Source organism: Anomaloglossus baeobatrachus, chromosome 6 (assembly GCF_048569485.1).
Source record: "Anomaloglossus baeobatrachus isolate aAnoBae1 chromosome 6, aAnoBae1.hap1, whole genome shotgun sequence".
NCBI lineage: Eukaryota > Metazoa > Chordata > Amphibia > Anura > Aromobatidae > Anomaloglossus > Anomaloglossus baeobatrachus.
In genome coordinates this window covers 356,876,795-356,901,286 of record NC_134358.1, presented here as the reverse complement: position 1 = coordinate 356,901,286, position 24,492 = coordinate 356,876,795, and the positions used below count along the sequence as shown (strand labels likewise).

General features: G+C 41.9%; 1 protein-coding gene across 3 annotated transcripts in view; it reads right to left on the bottom strand.

The window, feature by feature from the left end:
• SACM1L (SAC1 like phosphatidylinositide phosphatase) overlaps positions 1 to 24,492 on the bottom strand; it is a 543,139-nt gene that overhangs the window by 317,837 nt on the left and 200,810 nt on the right. For 2 of the 3 annotated variants that reach the window (XM_075315018.1, XM_075315020.1), the window contains 2 exons: positions 19,220 to 19,321; positions 15,665 to 15,750 (listed from right to left, as the gene is read on the bottom strand). The exons of the other annotated variant lie outside the window; for it this stretch is intronic. In XM_075315018.1, coding sequence (XP_075171133.1) covers positions 15,665 to 15,750; positions 19,220 to 19,321 — 188 coding nt within the window. The remainder of the gene's footprint in view (positions 1 to 15,664; positions 15,751 to 19,219; positions 19,322 to 24,492) is intronic. 3 annotated transcript variants of the gene reach the window in all.

Sequence of the window (24,492 nt, the reverse complement as noted above, 5' to 3'; positions counted from 1 at the left end):
CTGCCAGACAGACAAGGAGGACAACGGAAGTGGCGGACGGACCCCACTTCTGTGCGACCGGTCTCTATGTGGGAGAGCAGGGTGAGCGATTACACCCTGTCGCCCGAAGAGCTGTGTCTGAAAAACAAAGGAAAAAGATTAATAAAACACAACAATACAAACCTGAGGGGCTGAGAGCAGCCCCTGCGTGTCCAACCTCCTCGGACACTAAGCAAAAACTGATCTCCTCAGCTCCAGTCAGTGGGTGTATACTACGTGGGAGGAGTTAACTTTGTTATTTGCATAGTGTCACCTCCTAGTCCCAGCAGCATACACCCATCGTTTCCTGTGTCCCCCAATGAAGCGATAGAGAAATGAAGTTTTATGGGGTTGCGTTATAATATATATAGGACTATGGGGGCTACATTATAATACATGGAGGACTATGGAGCCTACCTTATTCATGGACTATGGGGGTGCATTATAACACATTGGGGACTATGTGGTGCAGTATAATATATGGAGAACTATGAGAAATTCATTATAATAATTGGAGGGCTATGAGGGCTACTTTATACATGGAGGACTATAGGGCTGCATTATAATATATGGAGGACTATGTGGTGCAGTATAATATTTGGAGAACTATGGGGTGAATTATAATATATGGAGAACTATGGGGTGAATTATAATATATGGAGAACTACGGGGTGAATTATAATACATGGAGAACTATGAGAAATTCATGATAATAATTGAAGGGCTACTTTATACATGGAGGATTATGGGGGTGCATTATAATAAATGGAGGACTATGTGGTGCAGTATTATATATTGCGTACTATGGGGTGAATTATAATGCATGGAGAACTATGAAATGCATTATAATACATAGAGGACTATGGAAGTGTATTCTAATATATGAAGGGTTATGTGGGACCCTTTATACTATTTGGAAGGCTATGTGGGGGCCATTATTGTATTTGGAGAACTATATACAAGTGGGACAAAGATACAATCAGGGGATGGGAACGTTTTGTGCTGAGGGAAAAAGGCTCTTTCCCTCAGCACCCAGCTTTCCCATTCTCTGCTATAATCTTCTCTCAGCACCCAGCTTTCCCATGCTCTGATATGGGAAAGGTGGTTGCTTAGGGAAAGATTAACAACAAAGGTCTGAAATTAATATTCACTGCTAATAAAATTCAAAACAACATTTGAGGAGCAAGGATTGTCCACAAAAAAACAGTGATTTCAATAAGTTTTATTTCTGAATAATTCATAAAAATATGCATATCAATGTTAAAATCAATAATAATAATAATGATGCTTCAACATGAGGGACGATATATAAGCAAAAATATAAAAATAACTATAAGACGTGCACCAAAGTATATACAAAGCCGAACTGTTTATCAAATTTAGATTAAACAACATAAAACAATGTATTCCAAATTTTTATATATATACAGGTTAAATATCCTTATTAAAATCTTCATGCGCTTATGAAAAAATAATTACTACTTTTTTTTAAAAAAATTTTATAGGCCGATGGATAAGAAACATCTACGTGTGACTTTATAAAAATTAATAATAATATTCAAGGTAAAATAGTGTGTGAATCATGTAAAAATTAAGAACACACAATGTGCATAAGGCTATATTACTCAAAAAATTATTGTGAAAATAGGGGTGAAACAATCACTGAAAAAATCAAAAATAAAAGTAAAAAACAAGATGCAATGTGCAAAGTGCTAATTTATGATAGTCACATGAAAATGTAAGACTAAAGCCTAATTCAGTAAAGATCTTTAAATATAAGCACAATAATGACCAAAAAGTCTCAAAATACAGAGTGTAATATACAGACCTGCAATTTAAATCGCATGAAAGTTGTAAGAAGGAAAGGAACTAATTAGCCAAAATACCTTTAAAAATATTCAAGCCAAATAGCAAAAACCGATCTCAATAAGAAAAAAGAGCAGAATAGAAAGAAATATTCAGCTGTATATTACAAAATAATAAGCAGAAAAAGTTGTTAAATAAGGTGCCAAAGTGCTTACCAGTATATAAATATATATACACAAGCTGTCAGCTACAAAGTCTCAGACAAGGTAAATAGCAAAGCACAGTATAGTGTTCAGCTATTTAGCTGAATATAGCAAAGTTGCTTGACTAAAAAGAAAAAGTGCTAACGTGCTTATAAGTGTACTTACATATAAAACTATCAGCTCCAGAGTCACAAATGAATATAAGGTGTCAGGAAAAAATATACAGAAAAATACGGCTTAGTGTTCAGCTATTCAGCTGCATATAGCAAGGTTAAAAAAGTGCTAATGTGCTTACAAGTGCATATGCATACACAGGCTGTCAGCTCCGAGATCAGGAATAAAGATAAAGATAAAGATAAACAACAAGATATGGCCAAGTGTTCAGGAAAGAAGGTGCTAAAGTGCTTAAAAGTAATAGTAATGGTAATTACCAAAAGTGCATGTGCTATACTGTCCCTCTACTCCGACGTACGTTTCCAGTATTCTTCCTCAGGGAGCTTAGGGAAAGATGTATAGCAGAGCATGGGAAAGCTGGATGCAGAGGACAAGATGGATATCAGAACATACGAAAGTTGGGTGCTGATAGAGGGATCATGGGAAATCTGGGTGCTGTGGGTAAGTGCCAAGTGTCAGCATCATTATCCCGTACCCCACGTGTCGATGTTTGTGGAGGGGGGGCCAAGTCTGAACTTTGCACCGGGGCCCATCAAGCTCTAGTAACGCCACTGGTTTGTAGTATGCAGTACCCGTAGTTTCCACAAAAAATTTCAAATATTAATCTGACCACAGAAGAGTTTTCCATTTTGCCTCAATCCATTTCAAATGAGCTGTGGCCCAGGGAAGATGGAAGTGTTTCTGGATTTTGTAGATATGTGGCTTCTTCTTTGCATGGAAGAGCTTTAAACTTGCATTTGTAGATTCCACAACAAACTGTGTTCAAGGAATGATTTCTGGAAGTATTCCTTAGCCCATGCAGCGATTTGCACAACTGAATCACACCTGTTTTTTTTTTAAAAAAAAAAAAAAAACAAACCCACAACAACCTAGGGGCCTGTAGATCAGAGGCATCAAATACTGTTGATCAGTCCTGTTACATATGGATTAAGTCATAATATCTAAACTGTTTGATATTATGTACTATAGATGGGCAGATATTCAAAGTCGTTGCAATTTTACATTAAGTACATTTTTGTGAAATTGTTCCACGATTTTTAGATGCAGTTGTTCATAGCCTGGTGAACCTCTGACATCCTTTGCTTCTGAGACACTATGCCTCTCTAAGGCAGGTTTCACACCTGCGTTCAGCGCAATCCGCCGCTATGGAGAATAGAGCAGTCCGTTAACGCACTGCGCTATTCTCCATAGAATTGTATGGACGACACACTGTAACGCAAGTGTCTGCATTGCATCAGCTGCACGACGCAGCGCCGTTATTTTGACACTGCGTCGGGCGAAAGGAACGCTGCATGTAGCGTTTTTTGTGTCGCTAAAATAGCACACCTTGACGGATTCTGTTGGAATCCGCCACGGTGTCTAATGATTGTCTATGGTGGCATATTCCGACGCTATGCACTAAGCGGCGGAATCCGCTGACTGATTCCGTTCATGTTCTACTAAGCATGCTCAGCATGTCCAGCAGAACGATCAAAACCGTTTAAAATCACTCCTGGTCTCTCTCCCCCCTCTCTCATACTCACTGATCAAGGGCGCGACGCTGCACAGTTGTCACAAAGCTCCGGCGGCTTTTCCTCTTTTAAAAAAGCCGGCCGCTCATTATTCCATCTAGTATTCACTGCTTCCTCCGCCTAATGGCGCCTATGATTGGTTGCAGTCAAACCCGCCCCCACGCTGAGTGACAGCTGTCTCACTGCAACCAATCACAGCAGGCAGTGGGCGGTCTATATCGTGCAGTACAATAAGTAATTGAAAAAAAAAAAAGGCGTGCGGACCCCCCTAATTTTTATACCAGCCAATGTAAAGTCACAAGGCTGAAGGCTGATATTCTCAGGATGGGGAGCCCCACGTTATGGGAATCCCCCCAGCCTAACAATATCAGCCAGCAGTCGCCCGAAATTGCCGCATCCATTAGATGCGACAGTCCCGGGACTCTACCCGGCTCATCCCGAATTGCCCTGGTGTGGTGGCAATCGAGGTAATAAGGAGTTAATGGCAGCAGCCCATAGCTACCACTAAGTCCTAGGTTAATCATGGCAGGCGTCTATGAGACACCAACAATGATTAACCTGTAAGTGAAAGTAAATAAACACATACACCCGAAAAAATACTTTATTTGGAATAAAAGATAAAAAAAACACCCTCTTTCACCACTTTATTAATCCCCAAATACCCCTCCAGGTCCGGCGTAATCCACACGAGGTCCCGCGACACATCAGCTCTGCTACATGATTCTGACAGGAGCGGCTGTAGAACACCGCCGCTCTCTGTCAGCTCCAAGCAACAACTGAGTGAGTCGTGCTGTCAGCGGGGACGTCACTGTGTGTGTGTGTGATGACGGATGCGGTAGTGCCTGCGTGTGTGCGGTTATGATGGGGGTGGTAGTGCCAGGGTCTGTGTGGTGATGGTAGTGCAGGATATGGTCTGTGATGGTGATGAGAGATGTGCAGAGGTGTAGAGTGATGCTGGATAGATGCGGTGTGTGCAGGGATATGATGGGCGGTAGGCCTGGGTGTGTGCGGTGATTATGATGAGTGAGGTAGTGTCTTTTATTATCCTAGTCATCATCATCTATCATGAGTGCGGTAGTGCCGGGGGTTGCGGGGATGATTATGAGTGCGGTAGTGCCGGTGTGTGTGCAGTGATGATGATGATTATGAGGAGTGCGGTAGTGCCGGGGTGTGTGCAGTGATGATGATGGGTGCGGTAGTGCCGGGGTGTGTGCAGTGATGATGATGGGTGCGGTAGTGCCAGGGTGTGTGCAGTGATGATGATGAGTGTGGTAGTGCCGGGGTGTGTGCAGTGATGATCAGGGGCATAACGACCGCGGTCGCAGAGGTCGCCACTGCAACCGGGCCCGCAGGATTATAGGGGCCCGGCAGCTGCTCTGCAGAGCCGGCTCCTCTCTGTAGGAGAGGAGATGCGCTCTTCAGTTGCCGACCACGCGACCGCCGGGGGCCGGGTTGTGAGTCAGGAGGGCCCGGTGTCAGCATGGGGCAGAGGGGCCCCTGACCTGGAGAGGCCCACCAGGCGTTTCTGAGCTGCGGCAGAGCAGAAGTTCTCCTGCACAGAAGACTGAATCCATCCTTCCAGGACCTGAGATGATGTCATGCCCATGTGACTGTGTGGGAGGAGACACAGGTTTGCCGGGCAGAAAATATCTGAAGATATCGATTCCTGAAGGAGATTGGGACACATGACTGGTAATGAAAAAAGAGGGAACATGAGGGGGAGGGGGGCTGCAGGGTGAGTGGCATATGAGGGCTGCAGACTGTGACAAAAGGATGTGAAGGGGTACAGAGTTTTTGAGAGGGGTAAGTTGGAGTACAGGCAGGGTGAGATATGTGGGGCAGGGTGTGTGACATGGGGGTGTAGTGTGTGTGATATGGGGGGGGTGCAGGCTGTATGGGGAGCAGGGTGTGTGGGATATGGGGGTGTAGTGTGTGTGCTGTGGGGGATGCAGGTTGTATAGGGAGCAAGGTGTGTGACATATGGGGGTGTAGTGTGTGTGTGATATGGGGTGCTGCAGTGTGTGTGATATGGGGGGTGAAGGCTGTATGTGTGGCAGGGTGTGTGAGATATGGGGGTGTAGTGTGTGTGATATAGGGGGTGCAGGCTGTATGGGGAGCAGGGTGTGTGACATTGGGGTGCAGTGTGTGGGATATGGGGGGTGCAGGCTGTATGGGGAGCAGTGTGTGTGGGATATGGGAGTGTAGTGCGTGTGATATGGGGGTGCAGGCTGCATGGGGAGCAGGATGTGTGACATATGGGGGTGTAGTGTGTGTGATGGACCCCTGGAAGCACCCCTAGTGGTGCGAAACAGTGCCGTTGTCCAGCGTCCTCCCTCCCCCCTTTTGCCTGCCTTTTGTATGCACGAATGAAGCATGAATAAAAGCAACGGTTTCTCTCACAACCCTAAACAGCTATTCAACACTTTCAATTCTCTCCTCCGTCCTCCGGCACCACCTCCCTCTCCTCTCATCTCAGCTGAAGACTTTGCCTCTTTCCTCAAGCGGAAGATTGACAACATCACAGCAAGCTTTGGCCCACAATCCCCACAGCCCCTCATCATAGCTACTCATCCCTCTTCCTCCAAATCCAGCTTCTCCACCATGACAGAAAACAATCTCTCCACTCTACTCTCAAGATCACATCTAACCACCTGTGCACTGGACCCGCTCCCATCGCACCTCATCCCCAACATCACCGCAGTCCTCATCCCAGCCCTAACCCATCTCTTCAACCTATCACTAGCAAGTGGTGTATTCCCTTCATGCTTTAAACATGCCTCTATTACACCCATCCTCAAAAAGCCCTCCCTTGACCCATCCTCTGTGTCAAACTATCGCCCCATATCCCTTCTCCCCTACGCCTCAAAACTACTGGAACAGCATGTCCATCTTGAATTGTCCTCATACCTCTCCTCCTGCTCCCTCTTTGACCGGCTTCAATCTGGCTTCCGACCACATCATTCTACCGAAACTGCCCTAACCAAAGTCACCAATGATCTACTAACCGCCAAAGCCAAGCGACACTACTCTATCCTCCTCCTCCTGGACCTGTCCTCTGCCTTCGACACAGTAGACCATTCCCTCCTACTACTGATTCTCTCATCTCTGGGCATCACAGACTTGGCCCTATCTTGGATCTCCTCATACCTAACCGACCGAACTTTCAGCGTCTCCCATTCTCACACCACTTCATCATCTCGCCCCCTATCTGTCGGTGTCCCTCAAGGCTCAGTTCTTGGACCCCTGCTGTTCTCAATCTATACCTTCGGCTTGGGACAGCTCATAGAGTCCCACGGCTTCCAGTATCATCTCTATGCCGATGACGCACAGATCTACCTCTCTGGACCTGACATTACCTCTCTACTAACCAAAATACCACAATGTTTGTCTGCTATTTCATCCTTCTTCTCTGCACGATTCCTAAAACTTAACATGGACAAAACAGAGTTTATTGTCTTTCCTCCTCCTCACTCATCTCCTCCAACAAGCCTTTCCATCAAACTTGATGGTTGCTCACTCACCCCAGTCTCACAAGCTCGTTGCCTTGGAGTGACCCTCGACTCTGCTCTATCCTTCAAGCCACACATCCAAGCCCTCTTCAACTCATGCCGATTACAACTCAAAAATATCTCCCGGATCCGTGCTTTTCTTAACCAAGAATCAGCAAAAACATTAGTGCATGCCCTCATCATCTCCCGCCTCGACTACTGCAACTTCCTGCTCTCTGGCCTCCCTTCCAACACTCTTGCACCCCTCCAATCTATCCTAAACTCTGCAGCCCGCTTAATCCACCTCTCCCCTCGCTACTCCCCAGCCTCGCCACTCTGCCAATCCCTTCACTGGCTTCCCATCGCCCAACGACTCCAGTTCAAAACATTAACCATGACATACAAAGCCATGCACAACCTGTCTCCTCCCTACATCTGTGACCTAGTCTCCCAGTACCTACCTGCACGCAACCTTAGATCCTCACAAGATCTCCTTCTCTGCTCCTCTCTTATCTCCTCTTCCCACAATCGTGTACAAGATTTCTCCCGTGCATCCCCCATACTCTGGAACGCTCTACCTCAGCACATCAGACTCTCCCCTACCATGGAAAGCTTCAAGAGGAACCTCAAGACCCACCTCTTCCAACAAGCCTACAACCTACAATAGCCCTCAGCCCAGTAGACCACTGCGCAACCAGCTCTGTCCTCACCTTTTGTACCATCACCCATTCCCTATAGACTGTGAGCCCTCGCGGGCAGGGTCCTCTCTCCTCCTATACCAGTCTGTTTTGTACTGTTAATGATTGTTGTACGTATACCCTCTTTCACTTGTAAAGCGCCATGGAATAAATGGCGCTATAATAATAAATAATAATAATAATTTGTGAGTGCTGCCAGCCTATTCCACTGATGATAAAAATATAGCAAATGCCAAAAAATGGTATTAAAAACATCAGCTCAAGACGCAAAAATTAAGTCAGCACTGAGCCATAGATCCCGAAAAATGAGAACGCTACGGTTTTTGGAAAATGGCGCAAAAAATGTGCAACTTTTTTTGGACAAACGTCTGATTTTTTTAACCCCTTAGATAACAGTAAACCTATACATGTTTGGTGTCAACAAACTTGCACTGAACTGAGGCATGACACTAAAGGGTGCTTTACACGCTGCGACATAGGTAACGATATATTGTCGGGGTCACGTCGTTAGTGATGCACATCCGGCGCCGTTACAGACATCGCAGCGTGTGACACCAAGGAGCGACGATCGCAAAATCGTTCAAAAACGATGTTCGTTGACACGTCGCTTATTTCCTTAATGTCGTTGCTGCTGCAGGTACGATATTGTTCGTCGTTCCTGCGGCAGCACACATCTCTATGTGTGACAATGCAGGAGCGACGAACATCTCCTTACCTGAGTCCTCCGGCAATGCGGAAGGGAGAAGGTGGGCGGGATGTTATGTCCCACTCATCTCCACCCCTCCTCTTCTATTGGCCGTCCGCTTAGTGACGCGGCAGTGACGTGGCTATGACGCCGAACACCCCTCCCCCTTGAAGGAGGGATTGTTCGGCGGTCACAGCGACGTCGTTGTCAAGGTATGTGCGTGTGACGCTGCGGTAGCAATAATGTTCGCTACGGCAGCGATTACACAATATCACACGAGCGACAGGGGCGGGTGCTATCGCGCGCAACATCGCTAGAAATTGCTAACGATGTCGCAGCGTGTAAAGTACCCCTTACATATCAGTTTTACCATACAGTGAACATGGTGAATAAAATATCCTAAAAACAATCATGCAATCACACTTTCTTTTAAAAAATTTTCCGCACTTGGAATTTTTTTTGCCAATTTCCAGCACACTATATGATAAAATGTATGGTTTTATTTAAAACTACAACACGTCCCGCAAAAAATAAGCCCTTATATGGCAAGATTGATGGAAAAATTAAAAAGTTACGGCTCTTCAAAGGGCGCAAAAAACAAAAATGGAAAATCGCCCGGGGGTGAAGGGGTTAATGAGATGGGATGGTTTAACGAATATTTTTCATAGGGAAAGACAGTGTGGCGGCCAGAATTCACAGCGGAGCAATGGTGCAGTGGTCATAGTACAGTCATATGAAAAAGTTTGGGCACCCCTATTAATGTTAACCTTTTTTCTTTATAACAATTTGGGTTTTTGCAACAGCTATTTCAGTTTCATATATCTAATAACTGATGGACTCCGTAATATTTCTGGATTGTAAAGAGGTTTATTGCACTAACAGAAAATGTGCAATCCGCATTTAAACAAAATTTGACCGGTGCAAAAGTATGGGCACCCTTATCAAGTTCTTGATTTGAATACTCCTAACTACTTTTTACTGACTTACTAAAGCACTAAATTGGTTTTGTAACCTCATTGAGCTTTGAACTTCATAGGCAGGTGTATCCAATCATGAGAAAAGGTATTTAAGGTGGCCACTTGCAAGTTGTTCTCCTATTTGAATCACCTATGAAGAGTGGCATCATGGGCTCCTCAAAACAACTCTCAAATGATCTGAAAACAAAGATTATTCAACATAGTTGTTCAGGGGAAGGATACAAAAAGTTGTCTCAGAGATTTAAACTGTCAGTTTCCACTGTGAGGAACATAGTAAGGAAATGGAAGAACACCGGTACAGTTCTTGTTAAGCCCAGAAGTGGCAGGCCAAGAAAAATATCAGAAAGGCAGAAAAGAAGAATGGTGAGAACAGTCAAGGACAGTCCACAGACCACCTCCAAAGACCTGTAGCATCATCTTGCTGCAGATGGTGTCAATGTGCATCGGTCAACAATACAGCGCACGTTGCACAAGGACAAGCTGTATGGGAGAGTGATGCAAAAGAAGCCGTTTCAGCAAGCACGCCACAAACAGAGTCGCTTGAGGTATGCAAAAGCACATTTGGGCAAGCCAGTTACATTTTGGAAGAAGGTCCTGTGGACTGATGAAACAAAGATTGAGTTGTTTGGTCATACAAAAAGGCATTATGCATGGAGCCAAAAAAACACGGCATTCCAAGCAAAGCACTTGCTACCCACAGTAAAATTTGGTGGAGGTTCCATCATGCTTTGGGGCTGTGTGGCCAATGCCGCCACCAGGAATCTTGTTAAAGTTGAGGGTCGCATGGATTCAACTCAGTATCAGCAGATTCTTGACAATAATGTGCAAGAAACAGTGACAAAGTTGAAGTTACGCAGGGGATGGATATTTCAGCAAGACAATGATCCAAAACACCGCTCCAAATCTACTCAGGCATTCATGCAAAAGAACAATTACAATGTTCTGGAATGGCCATCCCAGTCCCCAGACCTGAATATCATTGAACATCTGTGGGATGATTTGAAGCGTGCTGTCCATGCTCGGCGACCATCAAACTTAACTGAACTGGAATTGTTTTGTAAACAGGAATGGTCAAAAATACCTTCATCCAGGATCCAGGAACTCATTAAAAGCTACATGAAGAGACTAGAGGCTGTTATTTTTGCAAAAGGAGGATCTACAAAATATTAATGTTACTTTTATGTTGAGGTGCCCATACTTTTGCACCGGTCAAATTTTGTTTAAATGCGGATTGCACATTTTCTGTTAGTACAATAAACCTCATTTCAATAGAGAAATATTACTGAGTCCATCAGTTATTAGATATACGAAACTGAAATAGCTGTTGCAAAAACCCAAATTGTTATAAAGAAAAAAGGTTAACATTAATAGGGGTGCACTCTCAGAAAAGGAATTTCTTTAGCGGGTAACACATTTAGCTATTATGTCAGACTTAACCTGCTTTTTTTAAATTATATTAAAATATATCTCTTTATTCATATCTCTTTAAAAAATCTTCATACCAAGACAAACGACAAACAATACATATACAGTGTAAATTTAAAAAGGGTGTCTGGATCACTTTACTTTAGACACTTGAGGGATAGAAGGTAAGAAGAAAAATGCACACCTCTTTTTGAAAGGTCAATAATACTCGAGGGGAACCATTCACATAGAAATGTCCTTAATTTTGCCCTCACAAGGACTATCCCTACCTATCAATGGAGTACATCCTTATTTATACGATGCCCCCATTCCTCGGCGGCTCGCCCTTGTATGTCCCTTCTCTCTCCCTCTCAATCAATACAAAAAACAAGTCTCTACAGTGAAGAAGACCACCTAAATCTCCGGCACCCAGTGCATATAACACATATATAGTGACAATAATACCCAGTCTGGACTTTCCCTCAATCTCGCTCCTACCTGGCCAATGGAGTACACCCTTATTTTTCCGGTGCCCCCACTCCTCGGCGGCTGGCCCTAAGTTTGGCCCTTACAGTCTTAGTGGAGGGACTGACATATAGTCATTAGAAAATTTCCATGATATTCAAAAATGAAATACCATTTGATGTCTGGAGACTGCAACAGCTAAGGCTATTAGGCCAACTTGAAAAGAGAAAAAAAATCTCCTGATGAGCTCCGTCAGCTATGTGTATGGAGTGAAACGCGTTGAGATCAGACCTTAAAGAAATTATGATATAAGAAATTGAATATTCTTTAGGCACCTTGGAGATTCCCAGATAAGTGAACAATTTCAATTTTGAATATAATGGAAATTTTCTAATGACTATATGTCAGTCCCTCCACTAAGACTGTAAGGGCCAAACTTAGGGCCAGCCGCCGAGGAGTGGGGGCACCGGAAAAATAAGGGTGTACTCCATTGGCCAGGTAGGAGCGAGATTGAGGGAAAGTCCAGACTGGGTATTATTGTCACTATATATGTGTTATATGCACTGGGTGCCGGAGATTTAGGTGGTCTTCTTCACTGTAGAGACTTGTTTTTTGTATTGATTGAGAGGGAGAGAGAAGGGACATACAAGGGCGAGCCGCCGAGGAATGGGGGCATCGTATAAATAAGGATGTACTCCATTGATAGGTAGGGATAGTCCTTGTGAGGGCAAAATTAAGGACATTCCTATGTGAATGGTTCCCCTCGAGTATTATTGACCTTTCAAAAAGAGGTGTGCATTTTTCTTCTTACCTTCCATCCCTCAAGTGTCTAAAGTAAAGTGATCCAGACACCCTTTTTAAATTTACACTGCATATATATTGTTTGTCGTTTGTCTTGGTATGAAGATTTTTTTAAAGAGATATGAATAAAGAGATATATTTTAATATAATTTAAAAAAAGCAGGTTAAGTCTGACATATTAATAGGGGTGCCCAAACTTTTTCATATGACTGTATATGAGTGGGACAGTGTGGAAACCATGTATCATAAGGGGGACAATGAGGGGTAACTTTTTTGTCAGGGACCATAGTGGGGGAATTATTTTTTTCAGGTGCACAGTATACGTGTTATTTAGTGCACAGCATGTATGGATATTTTTTATTTAGGTGTAATAATGACACTAATTTTTTAGGGCATCGTGTTAGGATATGTTGTGGAAAACCAGAGAAGGAGGAAATCTTGGAAGACGAGTTGTGGATGTCCAAGGTCATTAGGGCATCTGGACCAGATGAAGAATGGGATGAAACCATTACAATCTGAGAAGAAGTCTCCAATAAGGTACCTGGATCTAAGGGAGCATTTATACTGGACAATCGCCTCCTTTAAAGGGAATCCGTCACCAGGATTTGCTCCCCCATGTGAGAGCAGCATCATGTAGAGACAGAGACCCTGATTCCAGCGATGTGTCACTTACTGAACTATTTGCTGTCATTTTGATAAAAACAATGTTTTCTCTGCTGCAGATAAAAGCTCTTGAATATGCTAGATTACCTGGAAACAGGCCAAGTAGTCCTGTAATGATGATCTGCTGCTGATTAATCAGTGATTTTATCAAAACTACACTAAGGCTATGTGCGCACATATGCGCTCTGCACCGCACACAAAAGGTCCGCTTCAGAGCGCAGCTGAAAAGCTCCTTTCTGAAGCGCCTGGTGCCTACAGAATTTGTGCGCTCTGTATGCTGCCTCTCCCTATAGGCAGCATGCAAAGCGCAAGAAAGAAGTGACATGTCACTTTTTAGAACGCTCGCTTCGGGCAGCAGCCGAAGCGCTGCGTTCTAATACGCCACGTGCGCACGTCTCATGCACAATCTTCATAGATTGTGCTGGGGACGCAGGACGCATGCAGAACGCAGCGTAACTGCATGCAATACGCACACGTGCACACATAGCCTAAGCAGTCAAGTAAGTGACACGTCGCTGGAATCAGGATCTCTGCACCTATGTTATGCTGCTCTCAGATTAGAAGGCAAAAACCTGCTGACAGATTCCCTTTAAATGATCGTTGACCGATTGGTTATACGAAGCTGATTGGCAGTTTAATGGCCTGTGACTGCAGACATGTGAATCCTCATTGCATGCGCACAGCGAGCTGTCAGGGTTTTCCAGTGTCGGCAGTGAGAGGGGGCTGTCATATGACCAGAAGTGTGCAATTTGCATACTTCTAGCCACATGGGCATGATGCTTTACACTGACTTACTGGTAGGGGCAGCATGAACCCCAACTACGGCCCTGACGCTACACTTAACTGTATCATTGTGCGCATGCACGCTGCAATTTTTTTTCCCAGACCACTTGGTCCAAGAACAAAATTGAAGATAACCACTGCCTCATTCGATAACATTGGTCTGAGTGCGATCCAATGTTTTGTGAGATCGCACTCGGGCCAAAAATACGGGTGTCTACACAAGCTCTGAGCTGAAACCTTAGCTGCGCCTCTGGTGAGGACATGTTTTAATGTTTTTTAATCAGTGAATAAACGGTGGCCAGAGGTCTATGGGGGTGCATTATACTATATGGAGGATTATGGTGTGTGCATTTATATGGAGGATTATGGAGTGTGCATTATACTATATTAAGGATTAAGGGGTGTTATCTTAAATCGAGGACTGTGGGATGTGTATTATATGGAGGACTATGCTCTACATTATATTATATGGAGGACTATGTGAAGTGTATTATAATACATGGAGGACTATGGGAGGTGCATTATAACATATGAAGGGTTATGTGAGACCCATTATACTATATGGAAGGCTATGTGGGGGGTCATTATAGTATTTGGATAACTATATACGAAGGGGACAAAGATAAAGCATGGTATGGGAAAGTTTTGTGCTGAGGAAAATAAGCTCTTTCCCTCAGCACCTCAGCACCCAGCTTTCTCATGCTCTGATATCATGGGAAAGCTGCGTGCTGAGGGAAAGATGTATAGCACAGCATGGGGAAGGTACATGATGAGAACAAGATGTAAAGCAGAACATAGGAAAGCTGCTGATAGCAAGAGATTTCAGCTCATAGGAAACCTGGGTGCTGAAGGAAAGAGCCAAATGTCAGCGACACTATCCCATACCCCGAGTGTCGTGTACGGTTGGGGGGCCCAAGTCCAAACTTTGCACCGGGGCCCATCAAACTCTAGTTACGCCACTGGTGATGATGATGAGTGCGGTAGTGCTGGGGTGTGTGCCGTGATGATGATGAGTGCAGTAGTGCCGGCGGTGTGTGCAGTGATGATGATGAGTGCGGTAGTGTCGGGGTGTGTGCAGTGATGATGGGGGCGCTCTCTCAGCTTAACACAACGCGTTATTTCACAGGAATCCGTTGTCTTTATATCACACTATTTACAACGCATCTGTCACATGCATCACACAACGCATTATGACGGATGCCGTTCAATGCAAGTGTGAAACCGGCTTAACATGTTCTTTTTAAACTCAGTCATGTGAAAATGGACCTGTTTTTCATTAGTAACACATCCTTTATTTATTTTACTCACATATAGGGGCAGTAATTACACAGCACTTTAAAGACACCATCCTTTTGTTAACCCAAACACAACTTTTTTTTTTTTTTTTTTTTTTAACTTTCATTCCTGTAATCAATTTCTAAATTTAGTTACATTTTTCAAATATCATGGAAAAATGTCTAACTTTTTAACTTTTGATATGTCTTCTAGATTTTGTTACAAATAAAATATGGCGATATGAGATTTCCAAATCATGGCATTTTTGTTTTCTTTAGCCAGTCTCCCAATTTTTTAGGGTTATGTAGCCGTGTTCTGTAAATGTAGTAAGCTTGGTTTTGTTACCATATCAATATCATAAGTTCAGTTCTGTTCTCAAATCTATGTAGTTAACCCACTTCTGCTATTGTATTCATGTAGTAAATCTAGTTCTGTTATCTTTTTTTTCCCAGTATAGTAAGGCTGGTTCTGCTACTGGATCTATAGTAAGCTTGGTTCAGTTTCTGTATCTATGCAAATAAGCTTTATTCTGTTCCTGTATCTATGTAGGAAGCCTGGTTATTTTCTTGTTTATTTCATGTATTAAAATTTTTACAGACAAATTATTCTGAATGTTCACAGTAACCAGAGTTCATGTTTCTCTTTTCCAATATTGCTGACAAGCCAAAATCTAAATTTTAAAAGCCAATAAGAAATATCAATAAGCATCTCACTTGCACAAATGAAGCTTTTCCTCCATTACAGTATACAATTTGCTCTGTCTCCACAAAGTTTGCTGCATGTCCCTCAGAATCAATACCTAAAATATAAAAGCAGAATACAAAGGCATTCAAGCAAAAACTAATGACACGTTTCTTTAGAAATATGTATAAAAAACATAGGGACAGATTTACCAATACTGTCAGAAAATACACGTTATAAACTTAACTTTTAAGACTATACAGTCTTAAAATGAAGCAAACCTATCACGCCTGCTAATGCTGTATAATAAACCTGGTGTATACTGAGACTGTCTATTCTAAGCCTACAAGATCTATTAGTTGACCTACTATTAGACAATTTCTCAAGCCAAAAACTGGAACACAGTAATTTTACAGAGGCAAAAAAGTATACCATAGTCTTTGCTTTATTAGACGCACTTTTTTTTCCCCCCAAAATTGAGGGGAACATAGGGATTCATCTTACAAACTGAATCCAGCTTGCCGGGAAGCGCTGCAGCAGAGACACAGGAGGCTGGTGCCGCCACGGTCATCGAGGGGAGCACTGCGGCGGTGGAGCAGAGTCACAGGAGGCTTGTGCCGCTTGTGCCGCTGTGGTCTCTGGGGCCTCCTGTTGCAGTGGCAGCATCGGTGGGGCTGTGGGCCCGTAGCTGGGGTGTGACAGTGGTGCAAGGAGGACGCCATGTATCTGCTGGCAAATGGCTGCGGAGGCGGGCGCCACTATCTGTGCCTGCGGTGCCTCCGACGCGATGGACTTCAGGAAAATAGCTGCGGAAGCAGTGCAGACACAGATTGAGATATCAGAGAGTTGAGATCTCTATATGTGTGCATGCGCCACCTCCGCAGCCATTTTCCTATAGTCCATCGCGTCTGATGCAGCGCAGGGGCAGCTAGAGATTATGGTGGGGTCCGTTTTAATTCTCCTGATGCAGACTATTTTAAAGAAGAGGAGAGCGAGAACAGTGATTCTCCTTTTCCTCTGCAGGGCTGGAAACTAATTGGTGGAGGCAAATGCTGCAGTGCTGCCTCCACCAATCAGTGATCTGATCCTGACAAAATTGTCAGTTGAACGAAGGGTCCTTAATAGGTGAGCTAATACACAGAAGAGTAACACAACCCCCATCATCAGCCTTCACAATATACTGTAACAATGAGTGTATTAAGGATGGTGGGGGGTTGTAGTCATTTTTAGTATAAACACTCCAGGGAGGAACTGTAATGTAGTGGCCAAAGTGTTGTAAATGTGACTTCAACCCCCTTCATATTTCAGAATACAGTTATGTATGGTACACAGTACGTGGGTGTATTCCTAAGGATGAGGGGGCTGGTAGTCCCTGATCACCCACAGCAGTGTGCCATTCACAGATCCCCCACAGCAGAGCGTCATCCACAGATCCCCCACAGCAGTGCGTCATCCACAGATCCCCCATAACAGTGCGCAATCCACAGATCCCCACACCAGTGCGTCATCCACAGATCCCCACACCAGTGCGTCATCCACAGATCCCCACACCAGTGCGTCATCCACAGATCCCCACACCAGTGCGTCATCCACAGATCCCCACACCAGTGCGTCATCCACAGATCCCCCATAAGAGCATAAGATACAGATCCCCACAACAGAGAGTCATCCACAGATTCCCCCATAAGAAAGCGTCATCCACAGATTCCCCATAACAGTGAGTCATCCACAGATCCTCCATAACAGTGCATTATCCACAGATCCTCCATAACAGTGCATTATCCACAGATCCTCATAAGCGTGCATCATCCACAGATCCTCCATAACAGTGCATTATCCACAGATCCACATCAACCCACCAGCTTCCCCTCATGTTATTCACAAACATGGTTCATGTTACTTATAATGCTGCTCTTGAGTCTATATAGTTAAAATAATGTTTTTAAGATTTTATTGAAATGTTTTACTGCACTATTTGGCTCAAAATATATATTTTTTCATTTTCCTCCTCTAAATCCTAGGTGTCTTATAATCAGGTGAGTCTTCTAAAGCGGAACCCATAACAACCAGCTCTTATACAGTTATGTTGATAGAAAAAAAAAAAGTAAAGTTATGACTCTCAAAATAAGAATTTTAGTGCACAAAAGTAGGAAAACAAAGCAAAAAGAAAAAAAAAAAAAAAAAAAAAAAAAAAATCACAAAATATTTGGGATCACCACAACTGATCACTTGTGATAAAGTTAACATGTGCCAAATAACAAAAACTAAGCAATATTTTTACAATTTATGTTTTTTCCCCCCACAATTTAAACACTTTGGGTCCACACATATGCAGTAGTAACAAGAAGGATTTGCGGGGCACTACTTTCACTGAGGACTGTCCACATCAAACAATCAGCAGCTAGTTATAGAAAGCACACGCGGTGCTATTGATCTCTGCTGCGACCAAAGGAGACTTCCAGGTCGGACTATACTGAATACAGCTGCGGGGTGCTTGTTCCAAAAGCATCAGAGCATAGAACATTAAGCAAAGGAAGAAAAAAGGAACGGCACTCAACGGTAATTGCTGTGAAGTATTCAGGTTTATTTCATGGTCAGAGGATACATGCTTCGGCGTTACAGGGAGGGAATGAGGATGGTTAGCACAAAAAGACTACGGCCGTTTCGCCCCTGTAGGTGGGGCTTCAACAGGTCTTACACAAAAGACCTGTTGAAGCCCCACCTACAGGGGCGAAACGGCCGTAGTCTTTTTGTGCTAACCATCCTCATTCCCTCCCTGTAACGCCGAAGCATGTATCCTCTGACCATGAAATAAACCTGAATACTTCACAGCAATTACCGGTGAGTGCCGTTCCTTTTTTCTTCCTTTGCTTAAACACTTTGGGTCCGATTGCAATTGTGCTTTGTTTTACTTCGAGCTTTTTTCATCAGTTTTCCATTTGAGCTTTTTTTTTTAAAAAAAAAAATAAATATTTTCATAGTTTTTGTTTTCTTTTGTTTTGCCATTGTGGGTGGGGATTCTAGATATTTTTGGCTGATTTTCCATTGCAACTTTCTAAAAAGTCAATGCATTTTGGCACACATTTACTTCAGTCCCTTCATGGAGAGATTTCATCAAATTTTGCAACATTGTATCAGACAATGCGACTTTTTGTGCTAAAAAGGCGAAAGACAAGTTACAGGCAAATAAAAGAACATTTTTGATTTTGCGCAAACTTCATGAACCACCTAAGCCATTTTAAAGTATTCGGCACAACAAAAAAAAAACGAGTGCCAGAAGACAAAATAATGGACTTAAAAAAAAAAATGCAAATGATGAATTGGTCTCATTATGTTGCATCCCAAAATAGTATCATTAAAAATGGAACCTCTCCCACAAAAAATTTGATCAAACAAAAAATTTCAACAACTATGGCTCTTGGAACAAAGTACTAAAATAATGCTGTGTCTTCAAGGCTAAAAAATTTGGGCAACAAAAAAAGTTAACCTATTTATTGACACGATAAGTTTCACATAATGACTTTAAATTCCACAAAGTTTCTTGACACATTCTTTATGACTTAGTAGACAGAAGATACATTTGATACCTCTAACGTAATATCTGACTCCAGCTCGGAAACAACTTCTTCTAGAGATGAGAATCCAATCAAAGTGTTTTCCATTAACAGAACAGGAATGTATAGCAATAACTGGAAACACAGGTAAGAAAAACAAAAAGCTGGGACAAAATAGCTGAAACATGCAATAAATTACACAAAGAAAGTGTGTTAAAAGGGGTTTTCCAAGCTATGAAGAAAACTAGTGATGTAGTGTAAAATCAGGAATCCCAACAGTGAGTAATATACACACTTAATATCCTGCTTTATTTCAGTTTCGGCAGTCTTCACAAGACAGCTCATATGCTATTTGACACTAAGACCTTGTGCGCGCACTGCATTTTTACACGCATTTTTGCTGCAGAAATTTCTTGAGAAATGTTTGTAACCTTTCTGCAGACATTTCCCAGCAAAACCTATGGATAAAAAAAAATAGCTGTGCGCACACTGCATTTTTTTTTTTCTTAAGAACATTCTTTCTGCAGAATTTCTTGAGAAAATTTCTTGAGAAAATGTGCATGTCACTTCTTTTCCGCAGGTACCTGTGGTATTTCACTCCATTCACTGTAATGCAATCGCGAAATACCGCGGGTATACCGCAAGTAGCAAATGATGTGCAGTATACCCTCGGTATAGCCGCGGTTTACCTGCGGTAATGTTCATCACTACCCTGCGTTTTGCAGGGAAATGATGTTATTATGACAGGAAGAGGAAGTGGAGCAGAGATTAAACACACATATCACACTCACACACAGACATAGAATACACACATATCGCACTCACACATAGACACAGACATATAGCATACACATAGAAAATCAAACGTACATATATAAAAAAAAAAAAAAAAATAATGCGTGTGCTTCGCTGTATTTTTACCATCCAGCCGAGGTAAACACACAGCGGCGGCCCGGTATTCTCAGGCTGGGGAGGGCGAAGGACAGGGTTAATGCCCCCCCCCACTCCCGCAGCCGAGAATATCAGCCGCAGCTGCCCGGGACTGTCGCATCCATCATGCGGCAGTCCCGGAGTGTCCCAGACTGCCGTGATGCGGTGGCAATCCAGGTAATAATGAGTTAACTGGCAGCAGGCTTAATCATGGCAGCGTCTATGAGACAGATTTCATGATAGTAGTAAGGTAAAGTGAATAAACACACACACCGAAAAATCCTTTATTTTAAATAAAATACAAAAAAGCCCCCTCTTTCACCCCTTTATTACACCCCCCCAAACACACAGCTCCGGCGTAATCCACCAAGGTCCCACGACGCTTGCATCCAGCCGCGACTGACACTGTACTGAATGCAGCCTCGTAACGAGCCGGCAGAGGTAACGACAGGTCATTTCTCACGGTCGGTAATGTGAACACACTACCGACCGTGAGAACTGCAGTGTCCTCACAGGGACTCTCTATTGATTGATAGAGGACAGATAAATCTATTGATTATCTATCTTTCTATCTATCCATTATCTATATATCCATCCATTATCTATCTATCCATCCATCCATCCATCCATCCATCCATCCATCCATCCATCCATCCATCTATCTATCTATCCATCCATCCATTATCCATCCATCCATCCATCCATTATCCATCCATCCATTATCAATCCATCCATTATCCATCCATCCATTATCCATCCATCCATTATCCATCCATCCATTATCCATCCATCCATTAATCTATCTATCTATCCATCCATTATCTATATCTATCCATCCATTATCTATATCTATCCATCCATTATCTATATCTATCCATCCATTATCTATATCTATCCATCCATTATCTATATCTATCCATCCATTATCTATATCTATCCATCCATTATCTATATCTATCCATCCATTATCTATATCTATCCATCCATTATCTATATCTATCCATCCATTATCTATATCTATCCATCCATTATCTATATCTATCCATCCATTATCTATATCTATCCATCCATTATCTATATCTATCCATCCATTATCTATACCTATCCATCCATTATCTATATCTATCCATCCATCCATTATCCATCCATCCATTATCCATCCATCATCCATCCATCCATTATCCATCCATTATCCATCCATCATCCATCCATCCATTATCCATCCATCCATTATCCATCCATCCATTATCCATCCATCCATTATCCATCCATCCATTATCCATCCATCCATTATCCATCCATCCATCCATTATCCATCCATCCATTATCTATCCATCCATTATCTATCTATCCATCCATTATCTATCTATCTATCCATCCATCCATTATCCATCCATCATCCATCCATTATCCATCCATCCATTATCCATCCATCCATTATCCATCCATCCATTATCCATCCATCCATTATCCATCCATCCATTATCCATCCATCCATTATCCATCCATCCATCTATCCATCCATTATCTATATCTATCCATCCATTATCTATATCTATCCATCCATTATCTATATCTATCCATCCATTATCTATATCTATCCATCCATTATCTATATCTATCCATCCATTATCTATATCTATCCATCCATTATCTATATCTATCCATCCATTATCTATACCTATCCATCCATTATCTATATCTATCCATCCATCCATTATCCATCCATCCATTATCCATCCATCCATTATCCATCCATCCATTATCCATCCATCCATTATCCATCCATCCATTATCCATCCATCCATTATCCATCCATCCATTATCCATCCATCCATCCATTATCCATCCATCCATTATCCATCCATCCATTATCTATCCATCCATTAATCTATCTATCTATCCATCCATCCATTATCCATCCATCCATCCATTATCCATCCATCCATCCATTATCCATCCATTATCCATCCATCCATTATCCATCCATCCATTATCCATCCATCCATTATCCATCCATCCATTATCCATCCATCCATTATCCATCCATCCATTAATCTATCTATCTATCTATCCATCCATTATCTATATCTATCCATCCATTATCTATATCTATCCATCCATTATCTATATCTATCCATCCATTATCTATATCTATCCATCCATCCATTATCCATCCATCCATTATCCATCCATCATCCATCCATCCATTATCCATCCATCATCCATCCATCCATTATCCATCCATCCATTATCCATCCATCCATTATCCATCCATCCATTATCCATCCATCCATTATCCATCCATACATCCATTATCCATCCATCCATTATCTATCCATCCATTATCTATCTATCCATCCATTATCTATCTATCTATCCATCCATCCATTATCCATCCATCATCCATCCATCCATTATCCATCCATCCATTATCCATCCATCCATTATCCATCCATCCATTATCCATCCATCCATTATCCATCCATCCATTATCCATCCATCCATCTATCCATCCATTATCTATATCTATCCATCCATTATCTATATCTATCCATCCATTATCTATATCTATCCATCCATTATCTATATCTATCCATCCATTATCTATATCTATCCATCCATTATCTATATCTATCCATCCATTATCTATACCTATCCATCCATTATCTATATCTATCCATCCATCCATTATCCATCCATCCATTATCCATCCATCCATTATCCATCCATCCATTATCCATCCATCCATTATCCATCCATCCATCCATTATCCATCCATCCATTATCCATCCATCCATTATCCATCCATCCATTATCTATCCATCCATTATCTATCCATCCATTAATCTATCTATCTATCCATCCATCCATTATCCATCCATCCATCCATCCATTATCCATCCATTATCCATCCATCCATTATCCATCCATCCATTATCCATCCATCCATTATCCATCCATCCATTATCCATCCATCCATTATCCATCCATCCATTATCCATCCATCCATTATCCATCCATCCATTATCCATCCATCCATTATCCATCCATCCATTAATCTATCTATCTATCCATCCATTATCTATATCTATCCATCCATTATCTATATCTATCCATCCATTATCTATATCTATCCATCCATTATCTATATCTATCCATCCATTATCTATATCTATCCATCCATTATCTATATCTATCCATCCATTATCTATATCTATCCATCCATTATCTATATCTATCCATCCATTATCTATATCTATCCATCCATTATCTATATCTATCCATCCATTATCTATATCTATCCATCCATTATCTATATCTATCCATCCATTATCTATATCTATCCATCCATTATCTATATCTATCCATCCATTATCTATATCTATCCATCCATTATCTATATCTATCCATCCATTATCTATACCTATCCATCCATTATCTATATCTATCCATCCATCCATTATCCATCCATCCATTATCCATCCATCCATTATCCATCCATCCATTATCCATCCATCCATTATCCATCCATCCATTATCCATCCATTATCCATCCATCATCCATCCATCCATTATCCATCCATTATCCATCCATCCATTATCCATCCATCCATTATCCATCCATCCATCCATTATCCATCCATCCATCCATTATCTATCCATCCATTATCTATCCATCCATTATCTATCTATCTATCTATCTATCTATCCATCCATCCATTATCCATCCATCCATTATCCATCCATCCATTATCCATCCATCCATTATCCATCCATCCATTATCCATCCATCCATTATCCATCCATCCATTAATCTATCTATCTATCCATCCATTATCTATATCTATCCATCCATTATCTATATCTATCCATCCATTATCTATATCTATCCATCCATTATCTATATCTATCCATCCATTATCTATATCTATCCATCCATTATCTATATCTATCCATCCATTATCTATATCTATCCATCCATTATCTATATCTATCCATCCATTATCTATATCTATCCATCCATTATCTATATCTATCCATCCATTATCTATATCTATCCATCCATTATCTATATCTATCCATCCATTATCTATATCTATCCATCCATCCATTATCCATCCATCATCCATTATCCATCCATCATCCATTATCCATCCATCATCCATTATCTATCCATCCATTATCTATCCATCCATTATCTATCCATCCATTATCTATCCATCCATTATCTATCCATCCATTATCTATCCATCCATTATCTATCCATCCATTATCTATCCATCCATTATCTATCCATCCATTATCAATCTATCCATTATCAATCTATCCATTATCAATCTATCCATTATCAATCTATCCATTATCAATCTATC